The 13,295-nt window shown below is 42.9% G+C and overlaps 1 protein-coding gene across 3 annotated transcripts in view; it reads right to left on the reverse strand.

The window, feature by feature from the left end:
• Window positions 1–12,890, reverse strand: part of TBC1D2B (TBC1 domain family member 2B) — a 33,114-nt gene extending 20,224 nt beyond the window's left edge. For 2 of the 3 annotated variants that reach the window (XM_068144082.1, XM_068144083.1), the window contains exons 1-2: window positions 12,324–12,890; window positions 5,452–5,605 (exon numbers count right to left, since the gene is read on the reverse strand). In XM_068144082.1, the coding sequence (XP_068000183.1) occupies window positions 5,452–5,605; window positions 12,324–12,686 (517 nt within the window). In that variant the 5' untranslated portion in view covers window positions 12,687–12,890. Of the gene's footprint in view, window positions 1–5,451; window positions 5,606–6,291; window positions 6,377–12,323 lie in introns of those variants that run through there. The other variant, XM_068144084.1, reaches the window with a different exon arrangement.
• Window positions 12,891–13,295: the final 405 nt, after the last annotated feature.

Here is a 13,295-nt window from a genome sequence, read left to right on the forward strand (position 1 = left end):
TATCCATCCACAAAATCCTTTTGTAAAACAAGCTCAGATGTATCAGAACTCCTAAATCAGCAACAATGTCACAAAAATACTATGACACAGCTTTCAGGATGTGCTTCATCCTAAATGTTACTGATCCTAAGTGACTGCTGCTCAAGTCAATGAGCTTTGCAGAGTCCACCCAGCTCTGTGCAAATGCAGCCTGGGCACTCCCAGAACCAAGAACATTAGCATGGGCACTGCAGACACACCAGAGACCTAGTAGATCAGCAAGGGTTTACTAGCTCTGGTTAAGCTGACCATAATCATAACTAAATTCTCCCAGCCAAGCACTCCTGCACGCTTCAGCAGGGCTACAGATGAGGCACAAAGATGTGCAGCCATGCAGCTCAGGTTCAGCACTAAGCACATACAGGTTCTGAATGGTTCCACAGGAACCTGCCAAGAACTAACACCAGCCCTGAGCCAGAGCTAATAAAGCCGAGAGGATCCAAGCTGATTCATCAAAGCTAGCTAGGTCTCAAACACTGCACACTGCCCAACATACATGTGTAGAATCTGTAGTATCCATGTTACCTCAGTGTTTCTATAATGCTGGGTAGCTTGTTTTCTCCCTCATCCCTCCTTCAGCAGGCAGAGAGAATAGGAAATGCAGAGTATGGAATATACTACAAATAGCAAGAGCATTATAGTATCATAGTATCAGTCAGGGTTGGAAGGGACCACAAGGATCATCTAGTTCCAACCCCACTGCCATGGGCAGGGACACCCCACACTAGATCAGGCTGGACAGAGCCTCATCCAGCCTGGGCTTAAACATCTCCAGGGACAGGGCCTCAACCACCTCCCTGGACAACCCATTCCAGGGCTTCACCACTCTCATGGGGAAGAACTTCCTCCTCACCTCCAGCCTGAATCTCCCCACCTCCAGCCTGAATCTCCCCACCTCCAGCTTCATTCCATTCCCCCTAGTCCTATCACTACCTGAGATCCTGAGAAGTCCCTCCCCAGCCTTCCTGTAGGCCCCCTTCAGATACTGGAAGGCCACAATGAGGTCACCTCAGAGCCTTCTCTTCTCCAGACTGAACAGCCCCAACTCCTTCAGTCTGTCCTCGTAGGAGAGGTGCTCCAGCCCTCTGCTCATCCTCGTGGCTGTTCTCTGGACACCTTCCAGAGAACATTATAGAGGAGCATAAAGTGTTTATGGCCTTCTACAAACTCTCTGAACTCGTGAGTTAAAAACAAGCTCAAATGTCACTTCCAGACTCTTTTCCATATAATTACAATAGTACTGAAGTGGATTTAAAAAGTTTAGAACATTCTCAGAAAGTATTTAGGAAGTAATACAGTGGGCCATCTTCTGACTTAATTATTTGCAGGAAGGGAAAAACCATGGGAAATCACAATACCCTGTTTAACACTGGTGATTCAGTCTTAGTTATGACCAGTACTTGGCACTAGCAGTAAGATCATCTTTAAAGCAGGCTGTACCCTCCCATTACTCATCAGACTTTTACTTAACCTAGCCCATACCAAGGATCAGAAGTAGAAAGACAGAACATTTTGTGACAAAGAATAACACACAAAAGAAAATGGACTCTACAAATCGCTCAAATCCTTGAAAAAGGCTATATGAAGCAGTGCCTTATCAACTAACTCCATACCAAACACTTTTGGACCTTGGTTGTTTGAGCTCAATAAAATTCAGCTAAGTTAGATAAAACTACATTTTTTATCATATTCATCATCTATTAAAGTGGAAAGATAAGATAGTAAGTTTCAACTGAAAAAAAACAAAACAAAAAAACCCCAACACACAAAGCTCCCCAAACAAACAAAACCCCAACCCCCGCCCCAAAAAACCCAACAAAATCTTATGCCTATCCAAAATCCAGGCTGGAACACCAACATTCTACCTGTATGACTTCAGAAGATGACCAAATCTCCTTACAGTGTGGCCCGGGGCAATTTATTGCTCAAGAGATGAATTTCTAATGAATGCATTTCCACTAACAGCCATGCTAAGGCAGCTCCTATGACAAATCCTACAGAATCACTTCTCTAATGTTACCTTCCCACAGCCCACTTCAAAAAAATATCTGAAGTATGTTTCACTACCTTGAACAGTCTTCAGAATTTTTCCAGCCTGATCCATAAAGCAGTACCAATCGTTCCAGTTACACCAGACTTCTGAACTGACTGGGGTGGGGGGAAGACAGCAGAACAAAACAGGGAAGACTACGGTGATCAGTTTTGTCTCTGGACTGACAATGGAGAGACTACTTTTCCATTTAAAACAATAGTCACAGCATCTGCACTCAAGCACTAACAGAACACCCCAATTTCTGTGCTTCGGCACAAAGCACATCACTGAATGCAAATTCACTTTTTTGGGTTTTTTTCAATAAAATACAACCACAAGACACACAGAATCATAGAATGCATTGGGTTGGGAGGGACCAACCCAACTCCCCTGCAGTTAAGCAGGGACATCCCCAACTAGATCATGTTGCTCAGAGCCCCATAAAGCCTGACCTTGAACATCTCTGGGGATGGGGCTTCCACCACCCCACTGGACAACCTCTTCCAGTGTTCCACCACCCTCACAATAAAGAACTTCTTCCTAATATCCAATCTGAATCCACCCTTCTCTAGTTTCAAACCACTGACCCTTGTCCTAGTGCTACATGCCTTTGTAAACAGTCCCTCTCTATCAACACAGAATCAGAGCCTTAAAAATTCCCAACTCTATAGGAAACTTTGGGAATACTTGTTTAAAAAGAAGAAACAATCATCAGGATTGCCATTCAGGCTCTTGGCATCTTCCTCAAAAAGATCTCTATTTAAAACACTTCAGTCAACGTTGAAAGTCATCACTAAGATTTGTCCTCACAAAGGAGGTACTCCAGACGCAGTTTCAAGTTACATGTCATGCAGTTTACAGGTAGGATGGGCCTGCTCAGTCCACACATTTCACCTTGACATTTCTTTGCTAGGTTGAATAGTAACTGAAAGGAAACCCAAACAACACAAAACAGTTCTGCTTGCTGACACAGAAGATGCCCAACAATCTATGAGAACGGCAAATATCAGATGGGTGATCTGAAGTGAGTGGATTAAGATTGCTAGGTCTGCCACAGAGCAGGAGGGAGGGAACAGCACTACACAGACTGCAGGGATAGCAGGTTCACTTCACACCACACCTAGGCTTTGAGCAAACAGCACAAACCAAGAACACAGATTTGGGGCCAAATTACATATTACAGTTGATTTGATTCAAGTCTGCTGCCAAGAGAGGGCAGTCCTGCCTGCTCCTTCCTGCATTTAGACCTTATGCCTTGTTCCCTCCCCTCCATCGGCTCTGAAAGTCACCTGATCCATTGAACAATCTAGCAGATGAAACCCTTCCTTTCAGGCTAACTTTTGAACTCAATTATCTCAGCCCAGGGTCACACAAACACTAGAAAAGGCAAGAAGGGAGACTACATAGCAGAGAATGAGAAGCTGAAGACAGAAATGAGAAAGCTTGACAGAGCAAGAGCCTGGTAAAATTGCCAGCACCTGCAAGTCGTTAGATCTCTGCACACCAACACAGATGTTCTTGCAGCACATGGTTTGACAGGCTGCTAAGCAGACTGCTGCCAGAAAGGTGTCCTCAAACTATCCCACTTTGCATTCCCAACGATTCTCTTGGGCTAATCCTGGCATTCAGCTGTCCCTACAGTAAACCATGTCAGGAAGCTGCAACAGCCAAAAACTAACCTGAAGAAAAAGATGTTTCCCACTAGTTGCACTCTGTGCACTGGCTTAAGGACCAGTGAGACAGGCATCAATCCTAGATAAGGGGGAGAGCTGGGCATTTCTGAAGCAGTGACAAGCTGTAAGATTGCTGCAGCCAAAACATCAAGCTGAGCCTCTACCAAAACACATGCTCTCAAGCCAGCTGTGGTTGAGCAAGCAGCCACAAAAAGACAGCTCTCAAATGAAAGCAGTAAACTGGGTTAGAGAACAATGCTGTAGCATGGGATCTGAACTTGGGGAGAGGACAGAAGGGTGGGGAAGATGGTAGCTTCACATTTCCAGGTTTACAGGATAAGCAAATTGAAATCAACAAAATACAAAATCTGTTGATGAACTGTGACTGACTTGAAGACTGTTTAAACCCAAGAGGGCTTTAGTAACACGTCTAACTTAGCACAGAACAGGATTTTACTTGGTCTTATTTATGAATAACAGAAATTGGCATGGAATCCTTTTCTGCAATGATCCCAGAATAAAACACCACACAAGTGCCTGAGCAATACAGTCAAAAATGCAGAAAACCTTCCTATAATACACTGATACAATTTTATTACTCTGACAGTGGTCTACTAGTCTAAAATTACATTTTGCTTGACTAAAGGTATTACAGCAAATGAGTAGTATCAGTGCAAACTATCAGGAAAGAAATTTTAAATCCTAGTTAGAGCAACCACAGGAACAGACTATGGTTAGATAGAATGCAAACCAAATCTATTCTCCTTAAGAACTGCAGGTGGTTATCTCAGATACCAAGGTGAGCTCAGCAGGAAGTTTCCCAAGGAAAGGAGCTATTCCTCCCACCAAGAGGAAAAGGGGCAGCTTTAGAGAGGCTCAATCTGCTTGTTGAGTTGCAGCAGTCCACAAATGGCTTTACTGAACTTCACCATGGTGCTGTTGGGTCAGTTCTCCCATTTGGTGGTTGAATCAATTAAACCATCAGGTGGTTGAATCCTCATCCCTGCAGGTGTTTCCAAGAGGCAGAGATGTGGTGCAGAGGGCCATAGTTTAGCACCAGTCTTGGGAGAGTTAGAGAATGGTCATAGTTGATGACCTCAGAGGACTTTTCAGCTGAAACAATTCTATGACTCTATGGTCTGGGGAGGTCCTTTGGCAAACAGTGATCCTGTTGCCCCTGTGCAGCTGTACATGTGCAGTGATGTAGTTGAGCTAGCTGTGCTGCCAGCAGAAAGATGGACTACAGGACAGGGCCATGTCTGATGGAGAGCATGAACTTGTGGTAAATTTCCATTTAGCTTCCATTTCCTCAATTTGTTCACGTGAAGGTTAAACAGTAAGGTGTCAAGAGCCTTCTCAAGCCACTTAACACACTAAGCTTTTAAGATATTGTAATCACTAAAAGACAACTTACCTAACCTAAACCATACTTGGCCACTTAATGAAAACTTCTCACAGTCCTTTCTAAAAATCTCTTTGTTAAAGAAATCAGCAGGTTTTGTAAGAGGTATGAAATCACAGACAAAATTTCATGTTAAATAATTTTAGCATCGTCAACACATGCAAAGCTTACATGTGGTTACTTGATAACAAGACGTGACAAAAAACTTCCTAACACTGTTCTCTATTGCAGTGCTGTCCCTTGGGCTGACTAACTGACACCACACAGAAACAGGCATGCTGATTTTAGTCACATTTTCAACCTACCAGGGTTGTCTTTGGCAACAAGACCTTTGGAAAAGTCACTTGGTGTAGGGGAAGTCCGGCTGTCCCTTTTTGCTGCGTCAAGGTTGTTACAGTACTCCCACCTCTTCTGCTGAAGTTCCTGAAGCCAGTACGTCATATCCTGACGAGTTGCAGCCTACAGCACAAAAACCAGAGCACTGATAAGACCACTTTGTGTCTTTGGTATATAAATGCAGTCATTCCAAATGCAATTAATTAATAAAAAATAAATAAAAAAAAGGCAATACAAGTAATTACCAGACTAGCAAGGTATCACCACCCAAACCCACTATGATGTAAAAGAAATAACCACCAATGTACTAGGTGCACCCTGCGCACACACACAGAGCCCTGACTTTCATGTCAAATCCACTTTCTTTTACAAGTAGCCACATGAACTTCCCCCCACACACAGTTCTACACTCAAGCATTAGGAAATGCAGCACCATCTTACACTTTACATATGAAGTGGCATTTAAATATGTAACAACAAATCTGTATCATGATTAAAAGGTCCTACACACACTCAGGTGTAACAGGTACTAAGACAGAAAGAAATCAAATGCATCTTTAAGCTTCAGTATGAATCACAGCTCCAAGAGTCATATCAAAGTGCATCAAATGACAGCCTACATATATTAAGAGGGGATTAAATAACTGACACTGCAAGTGCTCACTTGGAGAAGTCACTTTTATGCATCCTCAGCCACCAGCCTAGAACAAGCACCTGACACTAATAACACGGTACACTCAAGAACAAGTTCAGTGCTCGTGAAGAAACACTCAACCAAATCCTTTAGCTTGGAAGCACAGAGTGCTTACCTTTCAGCCAGGCTTTTTCCTACCTTATCCCCAGGTACTTGGTGGCATTATCAATGAAAAGCTCTCATTACTTGGGCAAATGACTGTGTTCACTCTTTAAAGACAACTTATTTTCAAATAGTTTCTTGTTTTGTTTACAACCGAGGAAGGGACCTGTGCAGGGGACAGCTGAAAAACAACCAAGAGCAACAAACCTTCCTTACAAAGGAAGTACAGTAAGTGCTGCACAAAGCACATAAATGACACAGATCTGTCTTCATTTTTGATAGGAGAACACTTCTGGTCTAGTCAAACAGAAGATCTATTTACCATCATATTCCGACCCTGAGAGCAGCTAATTGCAAGACTGAACATAAGCAATACAGCAAACAAGAACTGATGCTTCCCCAGGGTGCTTTCTCTGGCTCAGCAATCCGCCATCTTAGTGTTTAGCAATCATACAGAGAGATTTTTATCTTGTATGAGGCTTTAACAACCACAACATCCTATGGCAAATGGCTCTGAAGCACTATGCAAGGAAGTTAATCAGAAAACAGAGTTACTGCTAGAGCTGCTGCTCCAGTTTCTCTCAGTATATCCTGCACATCAGAAAATAAGATAAATCAAGTAGTGAAATAAACCAAACAGTGACAGAAGAGGACACTGCAGGTTCACTTTTCTCAGTAGGCAAGAAAAACATGTAAGCAAGTTATTTCTTATCTGAAATGGAAATCAATTTGTTTATTCTTGCCTGCTCACAGGAAACAGGAAGAACACATTTCCCTTATTAAAAAGACATGGGGGGAAAAAACAGTTGTGAAGTGCCTGAAGTTTCTGAGAAAGTGTCAAGGAACCAGACACTGGGATATGTCAATCCAGACAGCCATCACTGACTGGCAGCTTTAGAATCACCACAGCAGCAGGATTGAAGCCTACAGACTTTGGTCACTTTTTTTCAAAGAGTAAATATCTTCCCCTCCACAAAACAATTTCCTTTGGAGTTTTATCTAGTAGCACATCTTCATTTCTGGTAAATCTGAGAGTCCATATTCCCTTATAATAGACTTGCACATAGGCCTTGTACAGCAAGGTTTTACTGTGCTCCAGCAGAAATCCACAAAGAATTCACAGAGCTTCCACTAGCACAGGATGCAGCACTTCAGTGGTTTACCTTGCTACCACAACATAGCTAATGAGGCAATTCACATAGAATCAGTCTGTTATACCTACAATTAACTCCTGCTTACGTCTAGTTCAACTTAATGAGCCTTTTTCACAATGTGTCCCATTATCCTCTCCCCAATAGTCTTTAGAAAACCATGAAATTATTCTACTGGAGTTGCTCCTTGTTACTGTTGAATTCCCAACTGCACTTGTTCTCTGGTGGGCAGCAGGTACACACCCTCAGTAGGAAAGTGATGCCATTGTTACACATTGGGTCAGTTTGCAGTATGGTCCTTCAATGTGAAACAAGACAGTAAAGGTCTTTCTCACTCCCCTATTTTAAATCATTTTCTCAAAAATTACTCAGTTCCATGTGCTTCACTCTGCCTCTTTGCCTTCCTCCCTCCATAAACACAATCTTCCTTCTCTCACAAAGTTTTCCTCTCCCTTTGAACAGTTTTCACTAAGTTAATACAGACGTATTATTTACATTAAAGAGCACCCTGAGAATCTCTGCTGAGTTTTGTTCAAACCACATAAATCTTTGAAACCTGTATTTTTTAATTTACATTAAAAAAAAACGCCAACCAAAAAACAACCACCACACACATACTATTTTAAGTCTCATTCTTCCCCTACTCTGAAACTAGAGACACATCTGCAAACATCTTTTAAATTCACTTAACCTGTCAGAAAAAGGAACACTTCCACACTTGCCCTGTTACTCATGACTTCTGAGCATCTGGCTACTGCCCACTGTAAGACACAGCATACTTAACTAGATCTTGTCAAAAAAAACCTTACTTGTGCCAAACTCTTGCACAGCACTGCAGTAAGAAAAAGCCTCAGCTAGCTACATCTTAATGGAGGCATTTCTGTGAGAAGAAAAAACACAGTAAATCTCATCTGAACTGGTAAGGAATTACCATTGCAAACTTACAGGCAACAGAAACAACAAAAGACATTAAGTTGAGAAATGTGTATTCCAATGTATTTTTCAACAAAAATGATTGAAAACTAGTATAATTTACTTAAAACTATTTTCCTGTACTTTCCCACGTAGGGAACAACCTTCTTCCAATGCACAATACACAAGAATTATTTGGGGGAAACAAATACACAGTGGAATCATCTACCTGGCTTCACTGGCAGAACTTGTATGTCAATATTAAACACTTCCAGGAAGAGTCCAAGAAATGCAATAAGCAGACATGCCATTTTAAGGAAACTCATAGAAATTCTTGCCACAATCCTTCTGTGAGCACTGACAAACTCTCCCTCAAGCTTTTTCATAAAAGGGACCATCATCATCAAGTTTGCATTTCTTAAGATTAATCAATCTTCAAACAGAAAATCTGGAGCCAGATGGATTTTTATGGAGGGAAGCTCTATTTTTAATTAAAGCATTACAACCACTAAACAGGAAAAAAAAACCCCACCAACCAAACAAAAAAGCAAGCCACCACCACAAAAACACAAACACACAAACAACAAAACCAACAGAAAGGATCAGCTCAGAAAACATATAACCTTTACTGCTGAGCTACCTTCTAAGCCAAGATAGGGCCTAATGGTGTTAGATACTAATGCAATTATATTTAATCTTGGGCACCACACTATTAATCATTGTAACATCCTTCAAGATCATTCACAAATTTAGAGTAAAAGCCCCTAAATAATACTGTTCTTAATAATTCTTGTCTTCAATACTTTCAAGTATCCATGATTCAAAAGCTGCAGTGCCTTATATGTTTACTACTTGGCCAATAACCAAAAAAGTTTCTTTTCTGTAACTTTCTGTTCTGCTCTTCTCCCAATCCAGCACTGCTCACAAAGTAGTTATCCACAGTTAGTGACTAGACACACAAGCTATCAATCATCACTGGTCACTGTTTCTCTATTTCAAAAGCAAGTGAATAAGCCATTACCCAAACAAGACACTACTTTAAAAAAAAAAGAGAAATTTGTTCATTTATGTATATTTATAATGCTAATTATTCTCTCCATGTATGACAGACCTCACTGTGCAAACACAGGCCAATACTTGCTCGACTATATTGCCAACATTCCGCGTTTTAACAAGCATTTGCAGGATCAAGTCCTTCCCATTAAAATAGTCTGAGACATAATCTATCCATAATTCATGACAATTTTCTCTGCACCTTTACATAAAGCGATGGCATTGTTACTTATTTTGAATGGGAAAACTCTGTACACATACTTAGCTTTTTGCAGTGAACTTTAACTACTGGCAATCAAAAGAAAAGCTACAAACATGCAAGTGTCAGGTTAGTTATCTACATTTCTAAAACAATGAACAATTTGTCTTATGTGCTGTAAAGGCTACAGTGTAATTTTCCTGACACTGTTCTCAAACTGAGAAACAACTCCCAAGTATATCATACAACCCTCATACCAAACTGCGAAACAACTCCCAAATATATCATAGAGCCCTCGGCTCCTATTAAACGACAAAGACTGAACAATCCTGATGATGAAATCATTACATTAACAAAAAATTGAGGCATTATGAAGAAATAATGCATTCCTCAAGAGTGCCATCATTTCAATCTGGAATTCCAATTGCTTATTTCTTACTCCTCTTCTCGGCTTATAATGCTGAATGGGAAAGACTAGATCACAAGATGTGGAAATTCTGAACAGGCAGCAAGCTGAGGAAAACAAGGCATGTGAGCTAAAGGGTGAAGACTACATCTGTCTTCTTGATTAAATCATGTTTGTTTTAAAGAGAAACTGGATCAGTCAGCATGGGGAATTTTCAGGGGTTGTTTGGTGGGTTTTTTTAATTTAGTATCTTGAATTAATTCCAAATTCTGTGTGTAACTAATTTAGTAAAAACAAAAATTAAACCCTTAAAAAAGCATTACAATGAGTAGAAGAAAACTAATTCCAGCTGCAAAAGCCTTATCCCTTGGTGAATCACACAGCCACAAAAGGCCAGATGGTCCTGCAGTATCCCACAAGATTTTAATTAATGCCTTATTTATTAAAACACCTACAACTTAGCAGCATTTTTATGGACACTCCCTTAGCTGCTTTAGGGCAATCTTTGTAACAATGTGAGGGACAGAAGATATTTGGGGGGTTTTGTAGTTTTTTTGGTTTGTTTGGAGGGTGGGGGGGTCGGAGGGGGGTTTGGGTTGGGTTGGGTTGTTTTTTTCTGCTAATTACAGAAATGACCTTGACTTTCGTAACTGGCACCTTTTCTTAGTCTCTGTAAGGGAAACATGAAGAAAGCTACAATCCATGCAGGTCTTTTCCTAGATAATACAAGAGAAAACTGAATACAAGAAGTATGGGCAGAACACAAACATCACAGACCAAAAGATCCCAAGAACAAACATGAAAAGGACATTTCCCATTCCTTTGCTTGCACACCAGTGTTGAGTCTGATTTGTGTCTTCCTGACTGCAGAAGACACCGGAAGCTGCTGCTAAAATACTGTTTCACAGATTAGTTACTTATCATACAAGTGGCATATTCTTTATCCACTGTAATCCCAATCACAAATTACATGTTTCTCAACAGAGACTCTCCTATTCAAAAAGAAACCTAAAAGCAACAGATGCATTATGCATTTTCCTTGAAATTTTAATAAAATACCTAAACCATTAAATGCTAATTAAATTCCAACAAACTTTACCCAAAAAAAAAAAACTTTTAAAAATCGAAGTTTTCATCAAGTCTTCGGTTGTAGCTTCTGCAACATGAACATTCAGGCTATGAAGGCAGATGCCCAGAAAGCAATAAAAACTTTGGTTATGGCTACACAAGGAAATCAGTAGTTTTTACACAGGGCTGCCTGCCAAACTGCTGATTGGACTGCTTTCCCCTAACCAAATATACTTATGATTATTATCATACTAGTTTTCCAGTTAACTTGCTTATTCTTCAGTAAAGTATCTTAACGATCACTTCTTTTGCCAAAAGAAAACTGGAAAGATTTATACAATCATATTCTACAATCTCAGCGTTTATTATTATTGCTCAAGTCTCCACTGACAGTTAAGTTCAAAAAAAAAAAGATCTCTTCCAATATTCAATAGGAAGTTCTGCTCTTTAATGAAACATTACAGGTTATACTCTAGCATTAAAGAACTTCCTAAAAAAGAAAGTTTATGTGAAAACTCAATGCACATGAACATTCCTTGTGGAAAATATATATCTTAGAATCAATCAAAAATAATGGATACTCAAAACTTATTTCTTCTTTATTGAGTGGAAAGTGTTTCTTTAGGTTTTTTCCTAGGCATGACAACAGAGATAAGTGAAAGAATCCTAACGTTTACTTCTCGTCCTACGAAAGTCTGCATCCTTGCTAACACAATGAGATAAGCAGCCTCTTCTACTATCAGGAAACAATTCTTCCTCCTCCTCCTCCTCTTCCTTCCTCCCCAAGCAGTCGACATGAAAACTTCTGCCATGCATAATCTTTTCTAAGTAAACACCGCAGAAGTGAAACGCGCCCCACGAGAGTTCCTTGGAAATCTTTTTTCACCCCTACGTTTCCACAGAAGCCACTCAGCCAAGCCACCTAAGCCCTCCCTGCTCCAGTGGGACCATGCTCACCGCAGCATTTTTTCCCCCTTCAGAAGAGCACTTTAAAAACAAAATCATGAAGGAAAACAAAAAAGAACCCGCGGCTCGGGATAGCCCGGTATTGCCAATCTATCCCGCGTTTGCGAAATACTCCTTTTCTGCTTTTAGAAAGACCACACGAACCGCAGCGAAGAGCAATCCCGCCAGCTCAGGCACCGGGAAGGCACGGAGACCGCGGGAGCACGGCCAGCACCGCGGCAGCAGGCAGACAGCTACACCCGCTGCCCGCCCCAGCGCTAAGGGGCCGTGCCGGGACACCCCGGGCCTACCTTGAGCACGGCGACAGCACCGTTGGGGCTGTGCACCTCGAAGGCGGCGGCCTCGTCCCCGGCAGCGGCGCCGGCCTCGGGCTGGTGGTAGCTGAAGCAGGCGGAGGCGATGTCGAGGTGCCCGAGGGGCAGCGCCTCCTGCGGCCCTTTGAAATAATAGAGGTAGCAGCGGCGGGGGTCGAAGACGAACCAGCGGCTGCGGAAGCCGCGCAGGGGGCCCTTGCCTGACAGTTTCTGTAAGTACCCGCAGAGCTTAGGGGTGCCGGGGCCAGCCTGCTCCCGCACCGCCCCACCGCCGGGCCCTGCACCCTCCCCTCCGGACCCCGCCGAGCCCTCCTCCCCAGCCGAGCCCGCCGCCGGCATCTCCCTGCCTCGCCCCACCACGGACGCAGAGCCGGCCGCCGCACAGGGATCTAGTCCGCCAGAGCCGCGCCGCCTCACGGGACTTGTAGTGCCGCCGCGGCCTGGCCGGCCCCGCCCTGCCGCAGCTACCCGCGGCCAAAGCCAAGGCCGCCCCACCCTGCCTGCCAAGTGCGGCTCCACTGCCCGTCGAACAGAATCCGGAGGGGGCCTTGGCCTTCGTAGGGCCCTTTTCCGGGAAACCGGCACGACGCTGGCGGTTGCTGACGTGGAAAGCCACCTACCCCAGAAGCTCAGAGCTCCTGCCGCTCCTCTGGCGCACCAGCTCTTGCGCTACTGCTCCCGGGCGCCAGTGCTTTGGTCACCACATAAGAAACTAATTTCCAGAGTGCGGTCTGGCCCCCGATCAGATTAAAACTCTTGTCTTGCTGACGGCCATTATTCATTTGAAGTCTCCCACTACAAACTTTCTCTCTGCCCCAGTCCCCTGGCTGGCAGCGCAGCAGTAACCGAAGGAGCACCGGGGCCAGGCCCTGCGTTCAGAAGCTCCCTGTATGTTTAGTGGCATTGTCAACCTTAAGTACAGCACAAGAGGTTTGCTGGCACCTCATG

The sequence above is a fragment of the Melanerpes formicivorus genome, unplaced genomic scaffold (genome assembly GCF_026170545.1).
Source record: "Melanerpes formicivorus ecotype bairdi unplaced genomic scaffold, bMelFor1.0.p_v2 SCAF_10, whole genome shotgun sequence".
In the NCBI taxonomy this organism is placed as follows: domain Eukaryota; kingdom Metazoa; phylum Chordata; class Aves; order Piciformes; family Picidae; genus Melanerpes; species Melanerpes formicivorus.